This window comes from Spinacia oleracea, chromosome 5, assembly GCF_020520425.1.
Source record: "Spinacia oleracea cultivar Varoflay chromosome 5, BTI_SOV_V1, whole genome shotgun sequence".
Classification (NCBI taxonomy): domain Eukaryota; kingdom Viridiplantae; phylum Streptophyta; class Magnoliopsida; order Caryophyllales; family Amaranthaceae; genus Spinacia; species Spinacia oleracea.
In genome coordinates, this window is record NC_079491.1 from 9,540,314 (window position 1) to 9,561,958 (window position 21,645).

Genomic DNA, 21,645 nt, shown 5'->3' on the forward strand with positions numbered 1-21,645 from the left:
CCGTTACGTGTTTTCTTTGGTAGAAAAGTAAAAGTATACACTTACGTAGTGTATTATTTTCAGCCATACGTTTCCCTAAGGTGAGTCTGAATCACTAACGTAAATAACAATTAATAACTCCTACGTGAGTAAGATAAAACAATTGATAACTGTTGAGTAACATTTTGTGTCACGTTAGTACTTCACCAACTTTTTTCAAAAAACAGAAGGTAGAATATAACAATTGATAACTCCCAAATAATTCCTAGCAAACCATAGTTCTCTGTTCTCTAATTGGGGTCATAACTTATAAAGTAACCTCTATACTTGTTTAAACAACTTCATATCAGTGCAGTAACCTGAAACTCTAATGAACAGTTTTTCCTTACAGACTCCTGAAATTTTTCTGAGTGATTAGTAGAATAACACATTCCTTCCTGAAATCTTCCATAGTACAATGATAAAATCTGCATAGCTTTACAAAACCTGAATTAAATTAAATAATGCCCGCCTGCATACACCCGACTCAGCACTCAGCCATGACAAGCTATTAAAACCCGAATAACTACTGATAGAACCACACTTCAAAATGCCTAGCAAAATTTGCAGCTAACAGAGTAACTTAAGGACGAAAAAACTAGGCACCTAAGGCTAAATTACTACAGTACATACAAGCCATAGCTGAACACACCAATTTATTTTACTCGGCAATACTGCTAGTTGCTCTAGCCGCCACAAAAATGCAACTAACCTACAATGTAGAACGGTTGCTAGAGCCTAGAGCAAGTGCATCCGCTCAACACATGACTGCTGCAACCATCTGTTGAGGGGCTCACCGCATCCCACAAAGCACCCAGAATTTCCATTTTCAGTAAAGAATGGAAAGCTAAACATATCAAGCAGCTCCTGAACAGACTGCCTTACCAATGATGCTCCTGTCACCTTGCTCCGTCGACCCCACCCAGTCACAATGTCGATTCTGGTGGGACCCACCCCTGACATCAGAAGCTGGCGGCGGAACCAAGCAAGTGTCCTAGAAAGGGCAGTCACTGCCGTTCCATCTGACATGACGTGCAAGTTGATTAGCCAATAGCAAGAGCTTTTCTCCCTCACGGCATCAGGGTACACATTCTTCATAGCTGCTACCTCCCACACAGAACCAGCCTCCTCCTTCAAGCCTGACTTGTGAAGAAAATCCACCACGGCATCAATCAGCCCCCGTTTGCTTTCCCTGTCTTCACTGTGCATCACATCCAGGAACCTTCCTACGTGGTCCCGAACATTCTGTCCATCAGGCCCTGATGCTGGCATATTCAGCAGAAAAACATGGGCTGGATGGCCCGTTATGGACATAAGTTGCCCACAAAAGCCCATATTGAAGGATGTTTTAGCTTCCGTGCAGCAACTGAGGAGCAAAGTGTAAGTTTGCAGTGAAGGACTAAGTCCCATGTTCACCATGCCTAAGAGCACATTATAAGCATCTGAGAGTCTGTGAACTCGAAGAAAAGCACTAAGTAGAGAGTTACAGGTTGGCACATTAGGATACAAGCCTGCTTGCAGCATTGCTTGATACCATTGCAGGGCCTTTTCAGCATTCCCAGCTTTACCCCATAAGTCCACAAGAAGTCCGTAAACAGGCTCGTCAGGAACCCACTTCTTACTCTTCATCTCAAAAAATATTGCTTCTGCCTCCTCGAGATATCCACAATGTCCTAGCACTTCCATCACTATACTGTATGTGACTTTGTCGGGCTCGTACCCTGCGTTTTTCATGTCACGGTAAATCTGCAGGGCAACAGGGTAGTTTCTTGCCTTGGCTTGCAAGGCAATCATGATGTTGTACGTAACAAGATTTGGGATACAACCTGAATCAACCATCTCACAGAACAGCTTGTGAGCAGCAGACAAATGACCAGCTTTTCCTAAGCAGTTGATCATAACACTGTAAGTAAATGTGTCGGGAGAAAGGCCTGCCTCCTGCATCCTCTGATACATGTGCAAGGCAACATCGAGATAACCTGATTTCGCATGAATATCGATAAGTGTGCAATAGGTGACTCGGTCAGGTTCACAGCCAGCTTTCTGCATTTGGTGGAAAACACCAACTGCGTCATTGAGATAGTTCGCACGTCCATAGCTATGAATCAGACGGTTGTAAGTCACTACGTTCGGTTCACATCCATCTCTGACCATCTGATCAAGCAAGACATTAATTGCATCAAACTGTTTGGCCCGACCTAAGATGCCCACCATAGTTGTATATGTATGTCCATCATGCTTAAAACCTACTCCCCGTTTCAACCAGTAGAAGAAGCCAAGTGCAGCAACGTAGTCTGGAATCTGCTTCAGAACTTGATTTGCTTGATAAGCATCCATCGAGAAATTGAGATTCTCAAGTGCAACTTCTGCTGTAGGACCCCATTTCAGCCTTTTCAATATTTCTAAAACAGTATTAACTTGTCCAGTGCTCACATACTGTCTACCAAAAGGAGCTGTTCCCGCCTGAGATTTAAAATCCCTTGCATAATTATTGACATAATGAGGATTTCTGCCAGTAAACTTAGGTTTTGAAGCCTGTATATTAGGGCTATTCGTATATGCTTTGGGTTTCTGAGAACAAAAATTCTTCTTTTCAGATGAAACACTCTGAGTTCCTATGTAACTTTTCTTTTCTGATGCTATACCCTGGGTTGCTATATAGCTATTCTTATCTGATTTTATACCCTGAGTTCCTACTGAACCTCCTACCTTTCTACTAGTCTCATGGCTCAAAGTTTCTGCGGGCCCATGATTATCGGTTTTACCTTTGGGACCCTGATAACTCACTGAGGGACTAGAAGTAGTCTCCTCTCTTGAAGAAGGTTTCTCATGTACATAAAAATCGTCTCTCTTTACAGATTGTACAGTTGATGGTTTGACAGTTGATCTGGGTCTACTATGACCAACCATGTACGTTTGAGCAGAAGAAGCCGTTTCACTTCCATCTGTCAGAGGAATCTTATAATTTACTACATCCGATATAAAACCCACTGCAGCAATACCTACTTTAACCAACTGGTCTGTTATGTGAGCTGACGACTGTGTCACGTCATTCTGATCAGAATTAACACTGGTGGAATAACTTGCACAGTCTTGTTTCCCTAAAGCACTTGAAAGAGAGACAACTTGTGGGCGAGAAGTTGAGCAGTTGACCTTTTCTGGGTTTTGAGAAGTTTTCCCAGCATCCTTTGAGACTATAGATTCAACCCTTGCAGTAGGTAAAGACACTACGGCTGATGGTTTTGGCCGAAGCAATGTAGTCTGTCTCCTTGAACCACATTTATCATCATCAGGGCATGAACATGAGCTCCCATCTGTACTACATCTTGACCCACTATACAATATGGATCTAGCACAATTGGAAAAGTTAGTGATCTGCTTGGCTCGAAGCATAGCATCAAAATGTAGTCAAACCTGCAACAACAAGGTTTCACGTGTTTCGTCAGCAAACATCATATATTGCAAATGCAATAAACTCAAGCCCTTTAGAATCCCATACTGGCTTGCAGTAGAACCAATATATGTAAACCAATGTGACAAGTTTACTACTTTGTAATGACATAACATTGCCACAACAACTAACACACAGTAGGGTCCAGCAATTATGTAATCCAAGCAGAAACAGGCACAGCCCATGTCACAACTATAACACACAGTAGGGTCCAACAATAACACACAATTAGGTCGGCTTATACATAGCTGCATGCTGTACAAAAACCAAGAGATAGTCATTTCATAACAGCTTCTGAAAGACATTTGCGACTAGATGCAAGGCAATGCAATGTTAACTGGATGACACCCTATAGATTTGCTGCCAATCACTCGCAAGACACACCACTCTCAAAAGAAGTTCAAATTAAGATTCATTTGCAATTCAAGGGTTATGAACCCATTGCAAAATGCAAGACACATGCATAGCATCAATTGTCTCGAGAAGAGGTCATGAAATCTAGGTAAAGAGCCAAATTTAGATTTTCTCCATAACATAAAAGTATCTGGCTGCTACAGCCATATTACAACATGTATAGCTCAAATGACGGGTATCCAGTCTAATCATAGACATTTCACAGTTTCAACAACATCACACATCAAACTTTCTAGTCAAAGGAGACACGGTTTTATTGGAATAGTGCTGGTCAGTACTACAAATAATTTATCCCCACCAAAGAATCCAAGAAGATGAGTAAAAAGGCTCATTTCATATAAAAGCAGATTATGTTTATCTGTGCTAATCAAATTAATATGAAATTAAGAACATATGGCAACTTCATTTTCTATTGCTTCTCACATGTTGTTCGTAGATATCCCAGTACCTACTTCCACTGTCAAGGAGACACACAAACACACAAGCACGGCAAACACACCCTAATTTCAACTGGTTTATGTTCATTTTCTCTAATAAAGAACTTAGCTTCAACATTTTAACTGCAGAGTTATTATAACCATGTTATAACTCAAAGGTTTTAAAATAAAGTATTACAGAGTAAACTAAGTACAAGATACTGATTAATGAAGAATCAGAACTCTCTGTCCAAGGCACAACTCAATCCACAGAAATAGCTACTATATATGGTGATGTATGTTGTTCGGAATAGGTATAGGGGAGAGATCAGGTCTAAGTATAAGTATGAGATTCCGAATATTGTGAATAAGACCAAACGATAACATTGCATTCAGGACAACAGGTCTTGTTCACAAGTCACAACTCACTTTTTTTAATGATACCACCAGAAATTCATCAGTAGTTAGACAAAAATTAAACAACCTAAATTATGAACAAAAACAAATTGAAAAAAAGGGGGAAAGAACAGGGAAAATGGAAGAGATCCCGAACACTGTGTTGATAGAAGCTCTCGAAAATCGACTTCCACCACCAACGATCATCTTCCATTGTCACCAAAGGTACCCCCAAGAAACAAAATTATTTAAATTGGACCCTGAGTTGCAAAAACACAGGGCATCATTAGTAAATTAACACTCTTCTTTTACAATTGACCTCAATTTCACACCAAAAATGTGAACAATTCTGGAACTTTTAAACATATTCACCCAATTCACGTAAAAACCCGCAAAATCATTCAATCATTTAATTACAATTCTAATTAAATTGCCAACATTTCCAAATTAAACCTATGAAATCTATCAATTAAGCACACGAAATGCAAGAATCAAGAATACCCATTTCACCAAGTTCTTAATTTAATAAACAGAATCAATCTTTACATTAAAGATTCACAAAATGTAGACCAGAATTAGAATGGAAACAAAAAGAAACAGAACAATTAAAGTTAATGAAAAAAAGAGTAAGAATTTTTTTTCAAAAAATTACCTGAATTCGCATGTGGGTTATGAAGATTTCACCAGGAAAATTAGAGAAAGAATGATGAAAGGTGAGCGGCTCTTCTTCTTCGCCCGCTTGCAGTCAACTCTAGAGTTTTCTCCAAGCAAGCTGGGGGAGGCTGTAAAGTCTAAGGAAACACCCTGCTTTGTTTCAGCTTTTTATTAATTTTGTTTGCCCTAATTTTTTCTTATTTTTTTTTACCTTTTTACCTGGTTTGCAAAATTTACCCCCGTTTTCAAAAGTAAAAAAAAAAAAGTTGAAATACGGAGTAGTTAAAAAGATTTAGATTGATTCCCAAAAGGCAAGAAGTTCTCCACTTTTGGCATAAGTTAAAATAAGTATTTCGAGAGAGACGACTAATGCAAATAAGTTTGGATATACCGAAAGTTAGAAGAAAAAAAAAGTGGAAATTATTATGAGGATCTAAATATAGAAGATTGAAAAACAATTTTTATTTTTAGATCTTTATACACTATGTAGCTCTTCCATATATAGTGTTGAAAATCTCTCATTAAGGTTTGAGTTGTATCGAAATATGTGAATCAAGTATATGGTACGAAAGTAACATCGATCTTTGCTTCAAAACAAAGAGGTCTCGTTTGATTTTTGAATCCAGGCTCTGTACGTCATACGTTATGAACTTATGATCGATAATCAAGTCATGACGTATTATTTGTATTTATTCCGTACCTTTTACTCCGTAGTATGTAAAAATAAAAACTCTATTGAAACAACACATACTCCGTCTCTTTGATTAGTTAACCCCAACTGTACAAGTCAACGTTTGAGCCACTATCAAACACAAAATAGCTTATAAGGCTCGACCTTTTGACCTCCAAGTCACAAGTGAGTTATTATCGAATAAATTGGATACGAGTAAGCAGTAACACTAGCCTGTAATACTTCATTTGGGTTATCATTTAGATAACATCAAACCTCGTGAATTAAAGTATCACTTCATACCATCTTAACTAGGTACAATGTATGATATATTTTCACATATAAATATAAAATACAATCTTTTAAAATAGGTACATTTTTACGATAAGTAAACTCCACTAAAAGTAAAACCGGGAGCAACGCACGGGCCAAACACTAATCTATACTAATATATTAAAAGGCGTTTTGGAAAACGTCTATGTGTCACGTAGCACTCTTCCCTTTGCGCTACATCATTCATTCACCAAGTGGTATGTCATGTCATGGATAACCAAAAATCAATACAATGAGGTTCGAACTCTAAACCTCATGTCTGGATGATAATTCTCATTACCATCTTAACCAACCACCAATTATGGTTTATTTCTTCACATTAATTTATAAATAAATGTTAACATGAAGTCTAAACCAACTAAATTTTTATTTGATTTTTTATTTTCTATGAAATAATTTGAAAAAAAAATAAAAAATAATAATTAGGACAACTATGAAGAAAAATGATGTCATGAATCTCATAAGCATCAACTATAGAAATACCTTGCATGGCTGCTTATATCTAATTTGGTGTTATTAATTTGAAGTAATTAGTTCCATTAGAAAACAAATTATACAATTGAAAGATGATCTAATTAAAAAGTTACTTGACATGATAAATGACATAGTGTGTCTGTGTAGTTGACAAACTTGATTGATGTTTTTCACTTTAAGGTATACATGCATTTCGTCAAATATTGAGCTCAAGAAAAATATAAAATTTTAACTATTTAATGTAGCGATCGGGGCATCGACCGGGTCACACACTAGTTTTTATATCATAAGGTGAGTTTTCCACCAACTTAAAGTTTCGTTGTTCCTAGCCCTGACTCCCTGAGCCTTTCATATAATACGTGGCTAACTGGTAGTGGTTGTTAACTTCTGGTCTTGTTTTGTTGGTAATTGAGAGGCAGTGTCACAACTCACGTGTTATGGGATTTATATCTTGTTGTTCAAGATAACTACTAACCACTTGTCCAACTAAAAATCTCAGTCCGTGGCTTTGTCATTACGCGTTATTATTGAATGGGCTATAACTCTATAAGGCCCATAGCTAACAAATTCATGGATATCCAACTTTATAAGTTTAGTGTTTATTGGTGAAAGATCGAAATAGTAACCGGATTTCAGATAAAATATAAACTAATCCGAAAAAGTCTATTTATTTAGGCCATGTTTTTTAGAGCTGAATTGAACTGAATTGAACTGAATTAAATGCTCCTGAACTGAACTGAACTGAATCGAACTTAACTTAACTTAACATGAATAATGAATAATACTCTCTCCATTCCTAAATGATCTTCCTATTTGGTGTTTGGGGTGGAAAGTAATAAATAATAATATGTAATTGGTTACTAAATAATTATAATAAATGACAAATATTAATAATAATAATAATAATTCATAATTCATAATTAATAACTAATAACTAAATAATTAATAACCTTAAAAAAAACTAAATAATTAATAACAAATAACTGAATAAGCCGTAATTAATTAATAAAAATAAGCATAAATTATAAATAATACATTATATTAATTAATATAAATAATTAGTTATAAATAATAATAATAATAATAATAATAATATAAATATAAATATAAATAATAAGTAATATAATAATATAAATATAAATTATAAGTAATATACTATAAGTATAATAATAATAATAATAATAAAATTGAATTATTTTTATTAAGTTAAATTGAATTGAACTGAACTGAATTGAACTGTCAAATAAGTCCTGAAACTGAAACTAAGCCAAAAAGAACAGAGCCTTAGAAATTAGAATCGTAGTCCTGACCGTAGGATCGTTAGTGAGATGAGATCGTTCGCTATCGTATAGAATCGCGATCCTACCAACGATTTTATACGATTCAGCTTTTAACCTTTTAAATGAAGCCCAAATTTGAGCGAAGCGTGTCACTGTTACTATGCCCTATAAATCCTATAATCGTCTTCTCCGCTTCTCCCCTCTTCTTTGCTCGAATTGAAGCTGACCATAGTCGTACGCAAAGATCAAATTGAAGCTCGAATCAAGGAATCCCCTCTCTTCTTTAAATGAATCAAAGTTCTCCTTTTTTGTAGGAACGAGTTCAACCAAATTTTCGACTAATACAAGGTAAATTTTTGCTTCTTGTTCTTCACCTCTTCTATTTGAGCAATTCAGATATTCTGTTAATTTTTTCGCAACATTCATTTGATTAATTGATTTTATTTTCGAAATTTCAATTTGATTTATGTATTATCGAAATTTTAATTTATAAATGTCCCGCCCAAATCAATTTCATCGAACTAAATGTTGTTACTTAACTTGATTTGATGCGATTCATTCCTGATCAATTTGTGAGTAAGTGAGTTAGTGTGTGACTGTGAGTTAGTGAGTGAGTTAGTCTGCAATTTCAGTCAAGTCTTTCATTGCAATTACATGTTAGTTTACTTATTGTAGTCTGTAGACTTGTGGTGCTGGCGTGCTGCTCCCAATTCCCATATGATATTACCATGTTTTAGTTGGTTAGTTTAGTTATTGTGATTTGTGGTGCTCCTGTTTTAGTTGGAAAAAAACTACAAATCCCAACTAACATTGTTCACTTCTGCAAGTTTTTTCTTGTACTTTGTTCATAATTCATGATTTTGTTATTTCAATTTGTGCAAAACGATCCTTGTGAATTATTGTTCAATTGTCGAATTTGATCAACCCTCATTTTTAAAGCTGTTGTGCTTCAAATATGCTAATCTGTAGCTTATGTTCATTTATTGTTGAATGTTGATTGAAATTTCACTGTTTTATTGCTTATGTTCGATGAAATGCTCAAAAGAGTTTGATAACAACTTATGAAGAAGTTGTAGTTCATAGTGTTGTGGACTGATAAGGCCATCCGCAATCGTTGTTAGTTGTTGTACATGTCATTAATTTGGTGGAGTGTTGAATAAATTGTGTACTTTTTTCTTTTTGGTTTTGCAGGTGTGTCCGTCTTATCTTCTAAATAGTTTCTCAAGAATGGAATTTTGCCCCAGTTGTGCAAATTTGCTTCAATATGAAATGCGTATGCCTGCTAGATTCTTTTGTCGGTCATGCCGTTACATATGTCCGATAGAAAAAAAGGTATATCTATATGTATCAGCTGTTCCAATAAGTTTTTAGTCCCTTAAATATATTTTAGAAGAATGAACGTCAACTCCCAATTGGTATCAGGTGAAAATAAAGAGAGGGGTAATTCTCGCCCATAAAGAGGCAACGCCAGTTGTTGTGGGAGAAAAGCAGCATGTTGGGGCTACTACTGATGGTATGTGAATCCTTTTCTATTTTCTTGAGTGGTACGTAGTGTGTTTCCTCTGCTTAACAGCTTATTGTACAAAGAACATACGGAGTACTTATAATTTCCGCAACATAGTGTGATTAACAAAATTTGATGAGATTAGAACTTTCTGTATTAGATTTATTCCGTAGTAGATTTTTAGGCATATGGTAATACGTTATGTTACTCTATTTTCAGCTGTTGAGAAACTCGAATAGCAGTACTAGTCTAAGAAATTCATTGTTTAGAAGTGTTAATTTTTGATGCGTTACCTGTAAATGAGAGGTGGTCTTATAGAACACTGAGACGGTTATACTATTTGCTTTTTATTGGCAATTAAATATTTTATTACCAAGAAGGAACACAAAAAGTACAAGGCAACAGCCCAATTACAACAAAGCTGCACCTCAAAGCCACAAAAGCCTAGAACACCAAAGAAACCACAACAAGCAGCATCCCAAGAGTCTCCACCTTCTAGGAAGGGTTAGACCAAGGAAACAATACGTGCTCAGTTTCTAATCAAAAGCATACACATACTATCAGGAACTCTACAAGCCATTTTGAAAAGAATTTCTCTATAAACCTGCAAGGGGGATTACAAACCCCTTTGAAGACCACATCATCTGGATCCAAATAGCGTACACAGCTTCAGCAAACAGCATAAAGCTCTACAGTAAAGCTCTCTGGTTGTCTGCTAAACGACACCTGAAAAAGCTCATGCCATAATGCCATAATACCATATTGGCCTAGAGTAAGGACATAGGAAGAACATGTGATCAACATCTTCTGCACATCTCCCACATAACCTGCAAGAATCAGTATCTACCACCTTCCATCGCGCAAGCCTAACAGCAGTAGGAAGCCTATCCAAGATAGTCAGCCACAAAATGAAAATGCCTTTTGGAGTTGCTAATTTATCACACACAATCCTCCTCCAATCCATGCCACTTTAGGGAAATCACCTCTTAAGTGTTGATACGTCAACTTGATAGAGTGATTTCCATTAGATTGGACATTACCCCACCCTCCAACATCCTCCACATACTTTGAGAGTTTGAGCATTCAAAAATTTTTCCTCAATATCCATGACATAGGCTTAAGGTTAACCCATGTCCCAGCTTCCCTGTTCTTCAAATAGTAACTGTTACCCACCTGACCCTGACCCATAGTTTGTCTTTCTTATTAGTAATTGCCCACAACAACTTTGAGACAGCAGCTCTATTCCAAGCGATCATATCCATGACATTCATCCCACCTGTAGACTTTGGCATACACACTGAATTTCAAGCTACTATAGCCTTTTTTGATACGTTTGCAGAGCCTGTCCAAAGGCATATCCTACATTTTCTTTCCACTTCTTTTATCACCTTTTTTTGGGAGAACAAAGAGTTGGCACCAGAAGGTTGCAAGCTAAACAGAATAACTTTCACTAGTTGTAACCGACCAGCGTAGGTTAGATGCCTAGCATCCCAAGACCTGATTCTTGCAAGCACTCTGTCTACCAAGGGTTTATACGGATTATAGCCCAACTTCTTAGTGGAAAGAGGAACCCCTAAGTACCGAAACGGGAAATCTCCAGTAGGCATTTGAAGAATTTCAAGCATTCTTTGACTAGCATGATAACTGATCCCACCAAAATACACATTGCTTTTATCAAGGTTTGCTTCTAGACCAGAAGCAGAAAAGAAGAGCATGAAAGCTTTAAACATCAAGTCCACTGAAATCTCATCCCCACGAGAGAAAAGCAATAAATCATCCGCAAACATAAGATGAGTTATTGCTAATTTCTCACATTTTGGGTGAAAATTAAAATTTGGATACTTCACAAGTTGTCTCAAACACGTACTCCTTTCCTAATGCAAACAGGAAGGGAGACATAGGGTCCCCTTGTCTCAAACCTTTCCTAGCTTCAAAAGGAGGGCTTGGCCTACCATTGATGAGAATACTGAAAGAAACTGAAGTAATACATGCAAACACCCAGTCAACAAATTTTACCTGGAAAACCCAATTGAATCATAACCCCCTGTAAGAATGGCCACTCTAAGGAGTCATACGCCTTTTTCAAGTCAACCTTCATCATGCATCCAGGAGAAATGTGAGATCTATTGTACCCCTTAGTTAACTCTGTTGCTAATAAGTTATTATCAGAAAGATGTCTCTCTGGGATAAAACCTGCTTTCTCACTCAAGGCTCACCACTTCTGATAGTTCAGTAGGAACACTTGACAAGAGGGGGGTGAATTGTTTCTTGGGAACTTGAGTAAGTTTCTTGCGGAATTTAAACAATAAAGAGACTGAGAACAATGAGCGAAGAAAGATATAAAACGGAGGAACCTTCTTGACCCTAATCAAGAAGAACCTCACTACTCTTTTGTATTAATGCAATAACTCTATTACAAATACACTCTTTAACTCGAGTTCCTCTCGAACACGAGTTCCCCACAGCAATCCCCTTCGATTACTGTGCTACTATTTCTCTCTCTGACTTAACTCTAAGTCGCTCCTTTTCTCTTTGACTTAACTCTAAGTCACTGTTTCTCTCTTTGACTAAACTCTTAGTCGCTCTTTCTCTCTTTGACTTAACTCTAAGTCACTCAAGGATCACTCAATCCTTAAACCCAAAATACAATATGATAGATAGATTCTAGTACGTAATAAAGCTTATAGTAATAAGGAACTCAAGGAACACTCTATTTTGCCAACTGACTTTTTTAAAACGTTTAAGCTCTTTAAGATAGATTTTGTAGAAATCAGTTGTGTTTTGAAAAGCCAAAACTCTTCTCCTTTTATAGGAGAGTTTTACCTAAGGTTGGGTACCCATGTTCTCCTCAACTACCCACTAACAGTTACTGCTCAGTAACATGGGCATACTTGGAGAGAAACAGGGAGACCAAATCAAAACACTAAATGCACGTTTAAACAGAAATACGTGGGAGAGTTTTAAGGATCATGGAAAATCTTTTGCTTGAGAAACAAGGAGAATGAAAACAGAATCCTATGTTTACATTTATTAATTAAATTCATTTTATTTATTAACAAAGATTTTCCAACTCTTTTATAATTACAGTTAATATATTTCAATTTAAAACGTACCAAAATACTTAGGTTCCTTTCGTTCCAAATTACGTATAAACAATATTAAATACTTACATAAATCCTAAACATAAACTCATATGTTGTAGTCTTCATGTTGCACCTTTAGAAGCTTCACTCGAAGACTTCCCAATTTGTTCCTTCTCTGGAACATCGAGGATCCACATAATATATGAGGATCTCGCCTTAGGAACTCGCCTAAGGATCTCGCCTTTGTAAACTTGCTTAATGATTATATCTTCAATGTAGTGTCTGACATGGATCAATTACTTGCTTATATTCCACGTTGCTTAGTTTATCCAACTCAGGATCTCCTTAACTTAGCATTATCCCTCTAAGGATCTCGGAACCTATTATGCAACATAACTTAACCAATTGTCAGGAGTTTGTTTTGTCATCATCAAAACTTTAGGGTCAACAACTTCACCTATCACAACTTGCATTCTTGAGGTAAGGATTTTAGAAATGATTTAATAAATCCAAGTGCAGCAAGCTATAGGTCTAAAATCTTTCACTTTCAAAGCATTTGTCACCTTAGGGACAAGGGTGATAGATGTACAATTAACTTGCTTTAACATAACCCCTGTTCTGAAGAACTCCTTGACTGCAGAACATACATCGTGTTTCACTATATTCCAACTTCTCTTAAAGAACACTGCATTGTATCCATCTAACCCTGGAGCCTTCCCATCCCCTATACCTTTCAAAGCATTATCGATTTCATCATTTGTGATCTCTGCATTCAGAAAATTCCTTGCAGCTACACTTAATCTAGTACCATCTATTATAATAGGAGTATTCACCATTGGCAGCCTTGATGCAGCTAAGCCAAGAAGCTTTTTTTTAGAATTGCAGAATTTCTTGTTGGATTTCCTTCTCATCCACCAGCTTTCTTCCTTGACTATCATAGAGCACAGTTATTCAATTCATTCGCAGCCTTTCCTTGACAGAAGCGTTAGAAAAATTGGTGATTAGAGTCACCAATCGAGAGCTATTGAACCCTAGATTTTTGCTTCAAAGCAATTTCTTCCACTCGCATCCACTTTTTAGCTCCAAGGAACCCTGACATTCAGTCAGCCTCCAGTAAACTTGTGTTCCCAACATCACTTTGCAGATAGGATAGAATTATCTCAAGCTGCGGTCTAGCCTGCTCAATTCTTTATGGATTACTAGAGAACTCTTCACTATATAGGCCCTTCAATTTTCCCTTTAACCGCTTTAATTTTCGCCAAAGAACTTCCATTGCGGTACCTGAGTTTCCTGTACCCAGACCTCTGTAACAATATCATTAAAGAGCTGTGATCACAAAGGTAATTAAAGAACTTGAACGGCCTCCCCCCTCCTTGGGAAGGAGGTAACCAGCTTATAAGAATTGGTGAATGGTCAGAAAGTAGTCTGCAACAACATCTCCGTAATCATTCATCCACTGTGCGTTACCAAAAGCTCTGTCTATTCTGCTTGCTGTCTTATTGCTCCCTGCCCCTTTACGCGAAGAGTAAAAATGACCCACGGATTTCACCTCAAACAACCCAGCAACATCCATGCACTCAGAGAAATCTTTGATCTCATGAACTGTAACAGGAGCTCCCAAAATTCTATCAGTCATGCTTAAAATTGTGTTGAAGTCTCCAGATAACAACCAAGGACCGTCTCCATTAATTGCTGCAAGTCTATGCACACTTTGCCAAAGAGGTTTCCTGGTTTCTATTGTATGCAGCCCATAGATGGCAGTAAAAAAGAAACAAGCAACACCCTGATTATTTAAGACTTGACAATGTATATATTGCTCATGAATATCAAGAATACAAATATTGAGTTCATTTTAGTTCCACCCAAGCCAAATTCTACCTCTAGGGTTCAGATCAGTATTATTCACCCAAGACCAATTTCTATCAAATTTCTTTTCTATACATTTACTCTTATAACTCTTAACTCGTGTTTCAATACGAGCAGTTAATTTTATACTATGCTTTCTTATAAACTGTTTCACCTCAGCCACTTTAAGAAGCTCATTGAGCCCTCTCACATTCCAAGTGCACAGATTCATGAAACCAGAGGGGGGATCCTGCTTAACTCACCATGCACTGCTTCCTCATTGTCATGTCCTGAAACACCCTCTGCCGCATTGTTTCCCTCCTCAAGTTCAGCAACTCCCTCCAACACAGAGAAGTTGTTGGAAGAAGGCATTTGCCAACCATCAGCATCAGATTGCATTGAAGGAAGACTCTGCCCTTCAGGAGTTTCCATACTAGGAGTGACAACATGATCTTGTGCCATACCCACTAGTTGAGTAGCTTGCCCCTTTTTAGGCACCACCCCTCCTTTTTTGAGTCACAGGCTGCTTGTTTCTAACTTTCTGCTGCTCTTTTCTTTGAAGTGAACAATCGTGCCCCACGGCTATGCTATTTGCTTTTCATATTGGGAAATTGCTTGGATATGGGTACGCAAACGGTCTACTAACTTGTGATTGAAGCCTCTGTAGTATAATTATCCCACTCAATTGAACTTTGTGCGGAGTAGTGTTTTTGATGAAACTGCTGAATGATAGGATGCCAATTACACTGCTGATAAATGATAATGCTACCATTTGCTTGTTAAGATAGGTTAAAATATGCCCATAATTTGTTTTCTTTCTTCAGTCCTTTGGTTTAACAGGATTTTGTTTGCTTAAGTTGGGTTCATATGGCCACGCCTTTTGTAAATGAAACGAAAATGATTGGCAAACTAGTATAAGTTGGTAGTTTATCCAGGAGGAACGGATAGATTCATAGCTTTGCCTTGTCCAAAGTATTGAATAGTCCCTCCATCTCGTTTTACTTGCTCGATTTGACTATTTTTTGTGAGAGTTTTTTGGGTCAAATGAAGCAAGTAAAATGAGACGGAGAGAGTACGAAACTGTGAAGTATGTTTGTAGTTAAATGACTGACTCCAGTATTCAATTTTATGGCTAGCTCCGTTCTGTTTTCTTATTGTAGCATGAATGCAAAATATCAACTTTTGACTGGCTAAACCAGAACTGATCAATCATGTATTTTTATCTGCAGCGACATGTCCAAAATGTAGCCATGGCAAAGCAGAATTTGAACAAATGCAGACCAGATCGGCTGATGAACCCATGACAATATTTTACAAATGCTTGAACCAGAGTTGTAAACATAATTGGAGAGAAGATTAATCAGATTCCTTCATCATTTGTCATCAGTTCTCGTGAAGGTTTTGCTAGCGATCATGTCATCTTTTCCTTTGGGTCGATTTTGTTTTCTTATTATAGAATTTTCTTTTTCTTTGCTCATAGTTTACAGTTTTTTCCCCCAGAGTTCATCTTGTAGTTTTCTTGGAGTTTTGGTGTTTGTGAATAACTCATGGCAGGGTTTAAGACTCCATTAGGATGAGTTATTCTCGACATTTAGGATTTGCAGTTATATACAGAATGCAATTTGTGATTAAGATCAAGGTTGTGGTTGGTATGGAAACTTCTACATTTCCTATGGAGAAGTTATTTTCAATGAATATGAGTATACTTAAAATCTCATTTTCTCTGGTTTGGTTCATTACTAGAAACTAGAAAGTAGAAAACCAAGACAAGAAAGGAAGGGAGATCGGAGATGGAGTGGACCCGAGGAGAGTCTGGGATGGAAGGGAGGAGGGAGGAACAAATGTAAAAGACGAGAAGGAAAACGTGACATTCCTTTTGCGAGTGAAAAAGTATGATACGGGTAAACTTGATTCTTCATATGAAGTACTTTGTATAAAATTGCACTAATAGAAGACAGACCGAAAAGGAAATTGGGGCAATCTTTCAGGAAATGAGGGACTCATTTTCGTGTGGAGTATAATGACCATCATAAAATCACACTCTACAACTCCGTGTTAATGGTTGAGCAAGTTCGACTAAGGAAATTATATGAAATTTAAAATCCAACATTGTTACATAATACTGTAAAACAGATCTAAAATTTGCATATTTTTCTCAGTAGTGATTATTGTGCAATCCAAAATCAATATTTTCATTATATATGCTATGGATGAACTTACGAAGATAGGACTCAATCAAAATCTACTTAAAATTAGAAAAATAAATTAAAGTTGAAGTATACTCCTTCCGTTCCTTTGTTCAATTTTCCTTTTTAAATCGTACCTAAAAGATTGTTCACTTTTCTCTTTTGTTATGAAATATCGGTTCTTATAATTCCTCTTACTTTACTTTTTTACCCCATATGTTAAATGACAAATGCACCAAACTTCACAATACAACACTAACGAAGTAAAAACCGAGAATAAACAATCTTTAGGGACCGAGGGAGTGGCGAATTGCCAACATCAATTTGGGTGGGAAAGTAGATAATTGTGTGGCTAAGTAGGGTCTAATTGACCTTGTTTATTATATGAACCATAAAAAAAGATGAATAGGCTGTAAAGTGAGATGAAAGCAACAAGAACTTTTAGTTGCAAAAGCCATAATTAAGATGATGAAGCATAATTATGGACTCACGTTTGTTGCAACCAACCTTTTATTGCTTAAATTACCCTATAAATTAGCATTATATCATTATAATTAAGTTTGCTCCAGGTATAAAGTTTCAAACTTTCAATTTTGTACTAGTATAATGCCCTACATCACATTGCTAGCTCGTACACACCCTGTTTATGTTTTTGCATGGGGGTGATGGACCAATACATTGTTTTTCTATACTAGCCATGTTTGATGCATGTATCAGCCGGGCTACGTACTACAGAGTACTATTCATGAGATATAACTCGGGCCAACAATCCCTGACCGACACAAGTCTCACACGATCGAGTCACAACACGATCTTGATTTAAAGTTATTGAGAGAAACCCAAACTCACACATAGCCCTGGAAAACGTATCGTATCAGGTCGTGTTGAACATGTCCGGGTTTAATATTTTGGATTGTGTACCAGTATAATACCCTACATCACATTGCTCGTACATACTCTTTATGTTTTTGCATGGGTGATGGCCAATACATTATTTTTTTCTATACTAGGCATGTTTGATGCATGTATCGGCCGACCAGCCAGGCTACATACTACTTACTACAAAGCAGTGGTGAGATAGGGGTGTCAAGACTCAAGAATGGGCTGCCGACCATCCAATTTTGTAAAAAAAGAATTTATACCTCTCATTTATTAGAAAAAATAAATTAATACGGATTAAATAACTGTTTACTAACATGTCGACACCCGATTCAAAAATCCTGGCTCTGCCACTGTTACAAAATACTATTTATGAGATATAACTGGAGCTGACAATTCATGACAAAAACAAGTCTTATAACATGATCTTGATTTGAAGTTATTGAGAGAACCCGAACCCACACATATACAATTCAGTTATATGTTAATTGTTTATCTGTTTATTTGCTTACATTTCATTTCAAACCAAAATATAAAACAGATGGGTTAATTAGTTGGATAAAAAGAGTTTACAATTTGCATATAATTGTCGATGTACAAATCCAGACGAAAGATGGCAAAAGAATGATTTAATTAATCTCCCATAATATGTAATCAACTTTAGTTAATTAGGCCAGGTGAAATCTTATCCCGACTCCCTAGATAGCAAATTATTACTTCTACTTTACTAAAGCTAGTTTTTTTTTGGGTTTTTTTTTAAAGTAAAATAAAAATTAGTGGCAAGTCGTAGATAAGTGGATTTATATCTTGTTCAAATGAGTCATAAGGGCATTGCTGCAGATATAAACGAAAGAGAAGGATCATAACCTATGTGTGATATGTCCTGTGCCGCTCTACTCGTATAATACAACAGATTTAAGGTACACCGGGATGAATACTCTATTTATTCGATGGATTTTTATTCGATGGATTAGGTAAACAACTTTCTTCGTCAAGCTTGTGAAAACGAAGTTAATAAAAATTGAAACTCTATTTCTAATAACTACGGAATAAGATTGTTGGTGTCGACTTAATTGGTCCTGTGAAAGTTATGGTCAAAATATGATAGGTTATTAGTAAAGTCAAACTATTGCAACTGTTTAGAAAGGGAATTTGTAAAAAAGTTGTTACTTCATAAACAATTTTCCTTTGGTGCTGTTTTGTGTTTTTATATGTGAAGGAACAACCATCTAGTAGAAGTAAACACACAATATCCAAAATCCAACCACTACATTAAAAAGATTAGTTGATGATGTTGGCACAAAAACTATATTTAGGTCATATCCTTAAATATATAATGAGTTGGCAGGAAGAACCAAAGACAAGGCACTAGTAGTAAACTTGCTAAGTTATGTTTTCAGAAATATCTGAAAGAAAAAAAATCTTGAGATATAATTCCTTTTCTTTTTTACTTTATCATCTAATTTGACTTTTATACTATTAAAATACTCTCTTTTTAACCTAGGTTATGATTCATACGTAAGGGAAAACATAGTAATAAAATATCTTATTATACTCGTCTCAATAAGTGCAAAAATATCAATTAAAACACAATCATAAGTATCAATTTAATTTTTCAAAGTAATTTCTACTTATTCATTTATACTCGTAATTAAAAGATATTGATGGTTAGCGATTGACTAGAATAAGAAATGATAAAAGTCAACCAGAACATACCACATGACATGTTTATACATCCCAGAAAAAGCACCATCTTTTTTCCGCTGACGTGACATATTTTGATTGACTTTTCTCATTTTAACAAATTCCGACATGATTAAAATCTTAAACATACGGAGTATTACTATGTACGAAGTATTTAAAAACATGATAAATGAAACAAGTCAGTTTACTAATCAAGTTAAAAACAAAAATACCAATTGCTTGTTGATTCAGTGATGATTGGGGCTGAACTTGGTAGGGAGAACTCATGTTCGATCCTCCGTAACAACAATTGGGAGGAGACTGAAACCTATCCACCCAGAACTCGCATCGAATCCGGATTAACCCTAAGGGTCAACCGGTTCTATGTTCTAACACACAAAAAAAAAAAGTTAAAAACAAAAATAGAAGAAATATATTTTATAGGATATTTATAAATGTGAAATACATTAATTATTAGATGGAAAATGGTCTAGGTCAGCGGTCAAATTGTGGTGCAGCCTTCCTGACCTCAAGTACTCTATTGGTAAACAACTTCAACAAACTCGTTTTCTTCAAGTCTTTGGTATTTCTGGAAGATGTTTGACATTTTGTACATTTTGACTCCTAACTTCCTAAGGAACCTTCTTTTATTTGTATCCATTAATCGAATTGATCTTGTCAATCGGCTCTTGCCAACGAATTATTATATGTTTCGCATTATTAAATTGATTGATACAACTCTGACATAATCCGAATATTTAATCCCGTGACTCATTACTAGGAGGTGCTTTATATAATTGAATAAAGTTTTGCTTTTTAGTTATTGAGGTATTTACGCGCTTATGAATAATAACAGTATCAATAACATTTTCATATAAACGTTTATAACATAATGGAATGGATAATATAGTGTGAAAGCATGGTTGAAAACATAGTGGTACATTGGTACCTACCTAATGAAGTAATGAACATATCTTGTGAACTCAAAAATACATTTCACACCTAGCTTAATTAGCTTGAGGTTTTCCCATCCATTTCCATTACTTGCAAAGTTTCCTTGTTAATGAGACTTTAATTTCCTAATTGGAACAAAATTATTCTACCAAATTCAACATTGAGAAAAGCAACCAAACTATTAATTGTTTATAAGTTTTATGACTTTGATTCTATGTTAGAGGAAACTTAAGAAGGTCCCACTTCTTTTGACTAATTCTAGCTAATCCACCCATACTATTACATAAACACAATTACCAAGAATTTCAACCAAATTAATATTCCTTCCGCCCGCCTAATTTTGCAAATTAGTACCTCCCATATTTGAAAACATTATGGAATTTTATGAGAGTAATACTTTTGACCCCTGTCAATTACAAGTTCTTGTATATTAAGTAATACGGAATAAGTATGATCTGATAATTAAGTAAGTATCAGATGATCTAATTGGAGACAATTATACATCAGTGCAAATAAAATTGAAATAATGGATGAATATAGGAAATTGTATGAACATATTCTCCATCCTTTTTGGAATATAAGTAATCTACACAAAGACCGGTTCTTGTTAACTAGTTCAAACAATGTATTAGTCAAATGAGATCAAGAGATGAAAGTCAAGAAGAATATATTGATGAGCTCAATATTTTTGGTGGATTATTAATTTGCAAATTGCAATTCAATGAAATATAATTACAATCTCTCTTTATTTGGACTTAGAGAGAATTGTTAATAGCCTAGGCTCCGTTTGGTAAGGCGTAAAATGTTTTCATTGTAAAACGACTTTACGTGGAAAACAGTTTTCAACGGAAAACACAATTCCAAACTAGTTTTCCTTTGTTTGGTAACTTAAAAGAAAATGGGAGAAGATGGTGAAGATTGAGTGAAAGAAAGGAGAGGGAGGTAAGGAGGAAAGAAGGAAAAGTGGTTTCCCTCCCTTTCAAATTGAAAAGGGTTTTCCATCTTTGAGAGAGTAATGGAAAATTGTTTTCCATCCCTTACCCAACCAAACAACGTAAAATGATTAAAAGGGGGAAAATCGTTTCCCATGAAAACGTTTTACGCCCTACCAAACGGAGCCTTAAAAATAGTTATGCAGACCGTATTAGATCATATTTTGGCCATTATATCCAAATTACTTAGGGTGCGTTATTCATACTTGGACCGAGGATCCTTATTAGGCCCCAATTAAAGATGTGTTATATTTACCTGATTTTTACTTATGTTTTATGAACTTATTTTAATTTGTAATAAATTATTTTAGTTATAAATTGTACTATGTAATTGAGTAAGCCTTCTTTTTCATGAACTTATCTTGTCTGAATTCATCTTAACTTATTTTCCCTGAAAAAATAGAAACAAGGTA

The 21,645-nt window shown here is 35.8% G+C and overlaps 2 protein-coding genes across 3 annotated transcripts; one reads left to right on the forward strand and one right to left on the reverse strand.

The window, feature by feature from the left end:
• Positions 1 to 393: 393 nt before the first annotated feature.
• LOC110804918 (pentatricopeptide repeat-containing protein At1g18900-like) lies at positions 394 to 5,670 on the reverse strand. Of its 2 annotated transcripts, XM_022010516.2 has the most exons (3): positions 5,348 to 5,501; positions 4,853 to 4,955; positions 394 to 3,432 (listed from the first exon to the last, which is right to left on the reverse strand). In XM_022010516.2, the coding sequence occupies exon 3, from the start codon at positions 3,409 to 3,411 to the stop codon at positions 757 to 759; it is 2,655 nt and encodes an 884-aa protein (XP_021866208.1). In that variant the 5' UTR covers positions 3,412 to 3,432; positions 4,853 to 4,955; positions 5,348 to 5,501; the 3' UTR covers positions 394 to 756. The 2 variants fall into 2 exon arrangements, with proteins under 2 accessions (XP_021866208.1, XP_021866207.1); XM_022010515.2 differs by lacking the exon at positions 4,853 to 4,955 and having other exon boundaries at positions 5,348 to 5,670.
• A 2,560-nt stretch (positions 5,671 to 8,230) lies between these two features.
• Positions 8,231 to 16,255, forward strand: LOC110804938 (uncharacterized). Its single transcript, XM_022010537.2, has 4 exons — positions 8,231 to 8,454; positions 9,298 to 9,438; positions 9,529 to 9,619; positions 15,768 to 16,255. Exons 2-4 carry the CDS (start codon positions 9,334 to 9,336, stop codon positions 15,896 to 15,898), a joined length of 327 nt encoding a protein of 108 aa, XP_021866229.1. The 5' UTR covers positions 8,231 to 8,454; positions 9,298 to 9,333; the 3' UTR covers positions 15,899 to 16,255.
• The last annotated feature ends 5,390 nt before the right edge of the window (positions 16,256 to 21,645 follow it).

Bases quoted from the DNA above. Each gene is read 5' to 3' on its own strand.
- LOC110804938 (XM_022010537.2), top strand. From the start codon at position 9,334: ATGGAATTTTGCCCCAGTTGTGCAAATTTGCTTCAATATGAAATGCGT. The intron at 9,439-9,528 runs GTATATCTATAT...AATTGGTATCAG, and splicing joins TATGTCCGATAGAAAAAAAG to GTGAAAATAAAGAGAGGGGT. The intron at 9,620-15,767 runs GTATGTGAATCC...TTTTATCTGCAG, and splicing joins TGTTGGGGCTACTACTGATG to CGACATGTCCAAAATGTAGC.
- LOC110804918 (XM_022010515.2), bottom strand. From the start codon at position 3,411: ATGCTTCGAGCCAAGCAGATCACTAACTTTTCCAATTGTGCTAGATCC.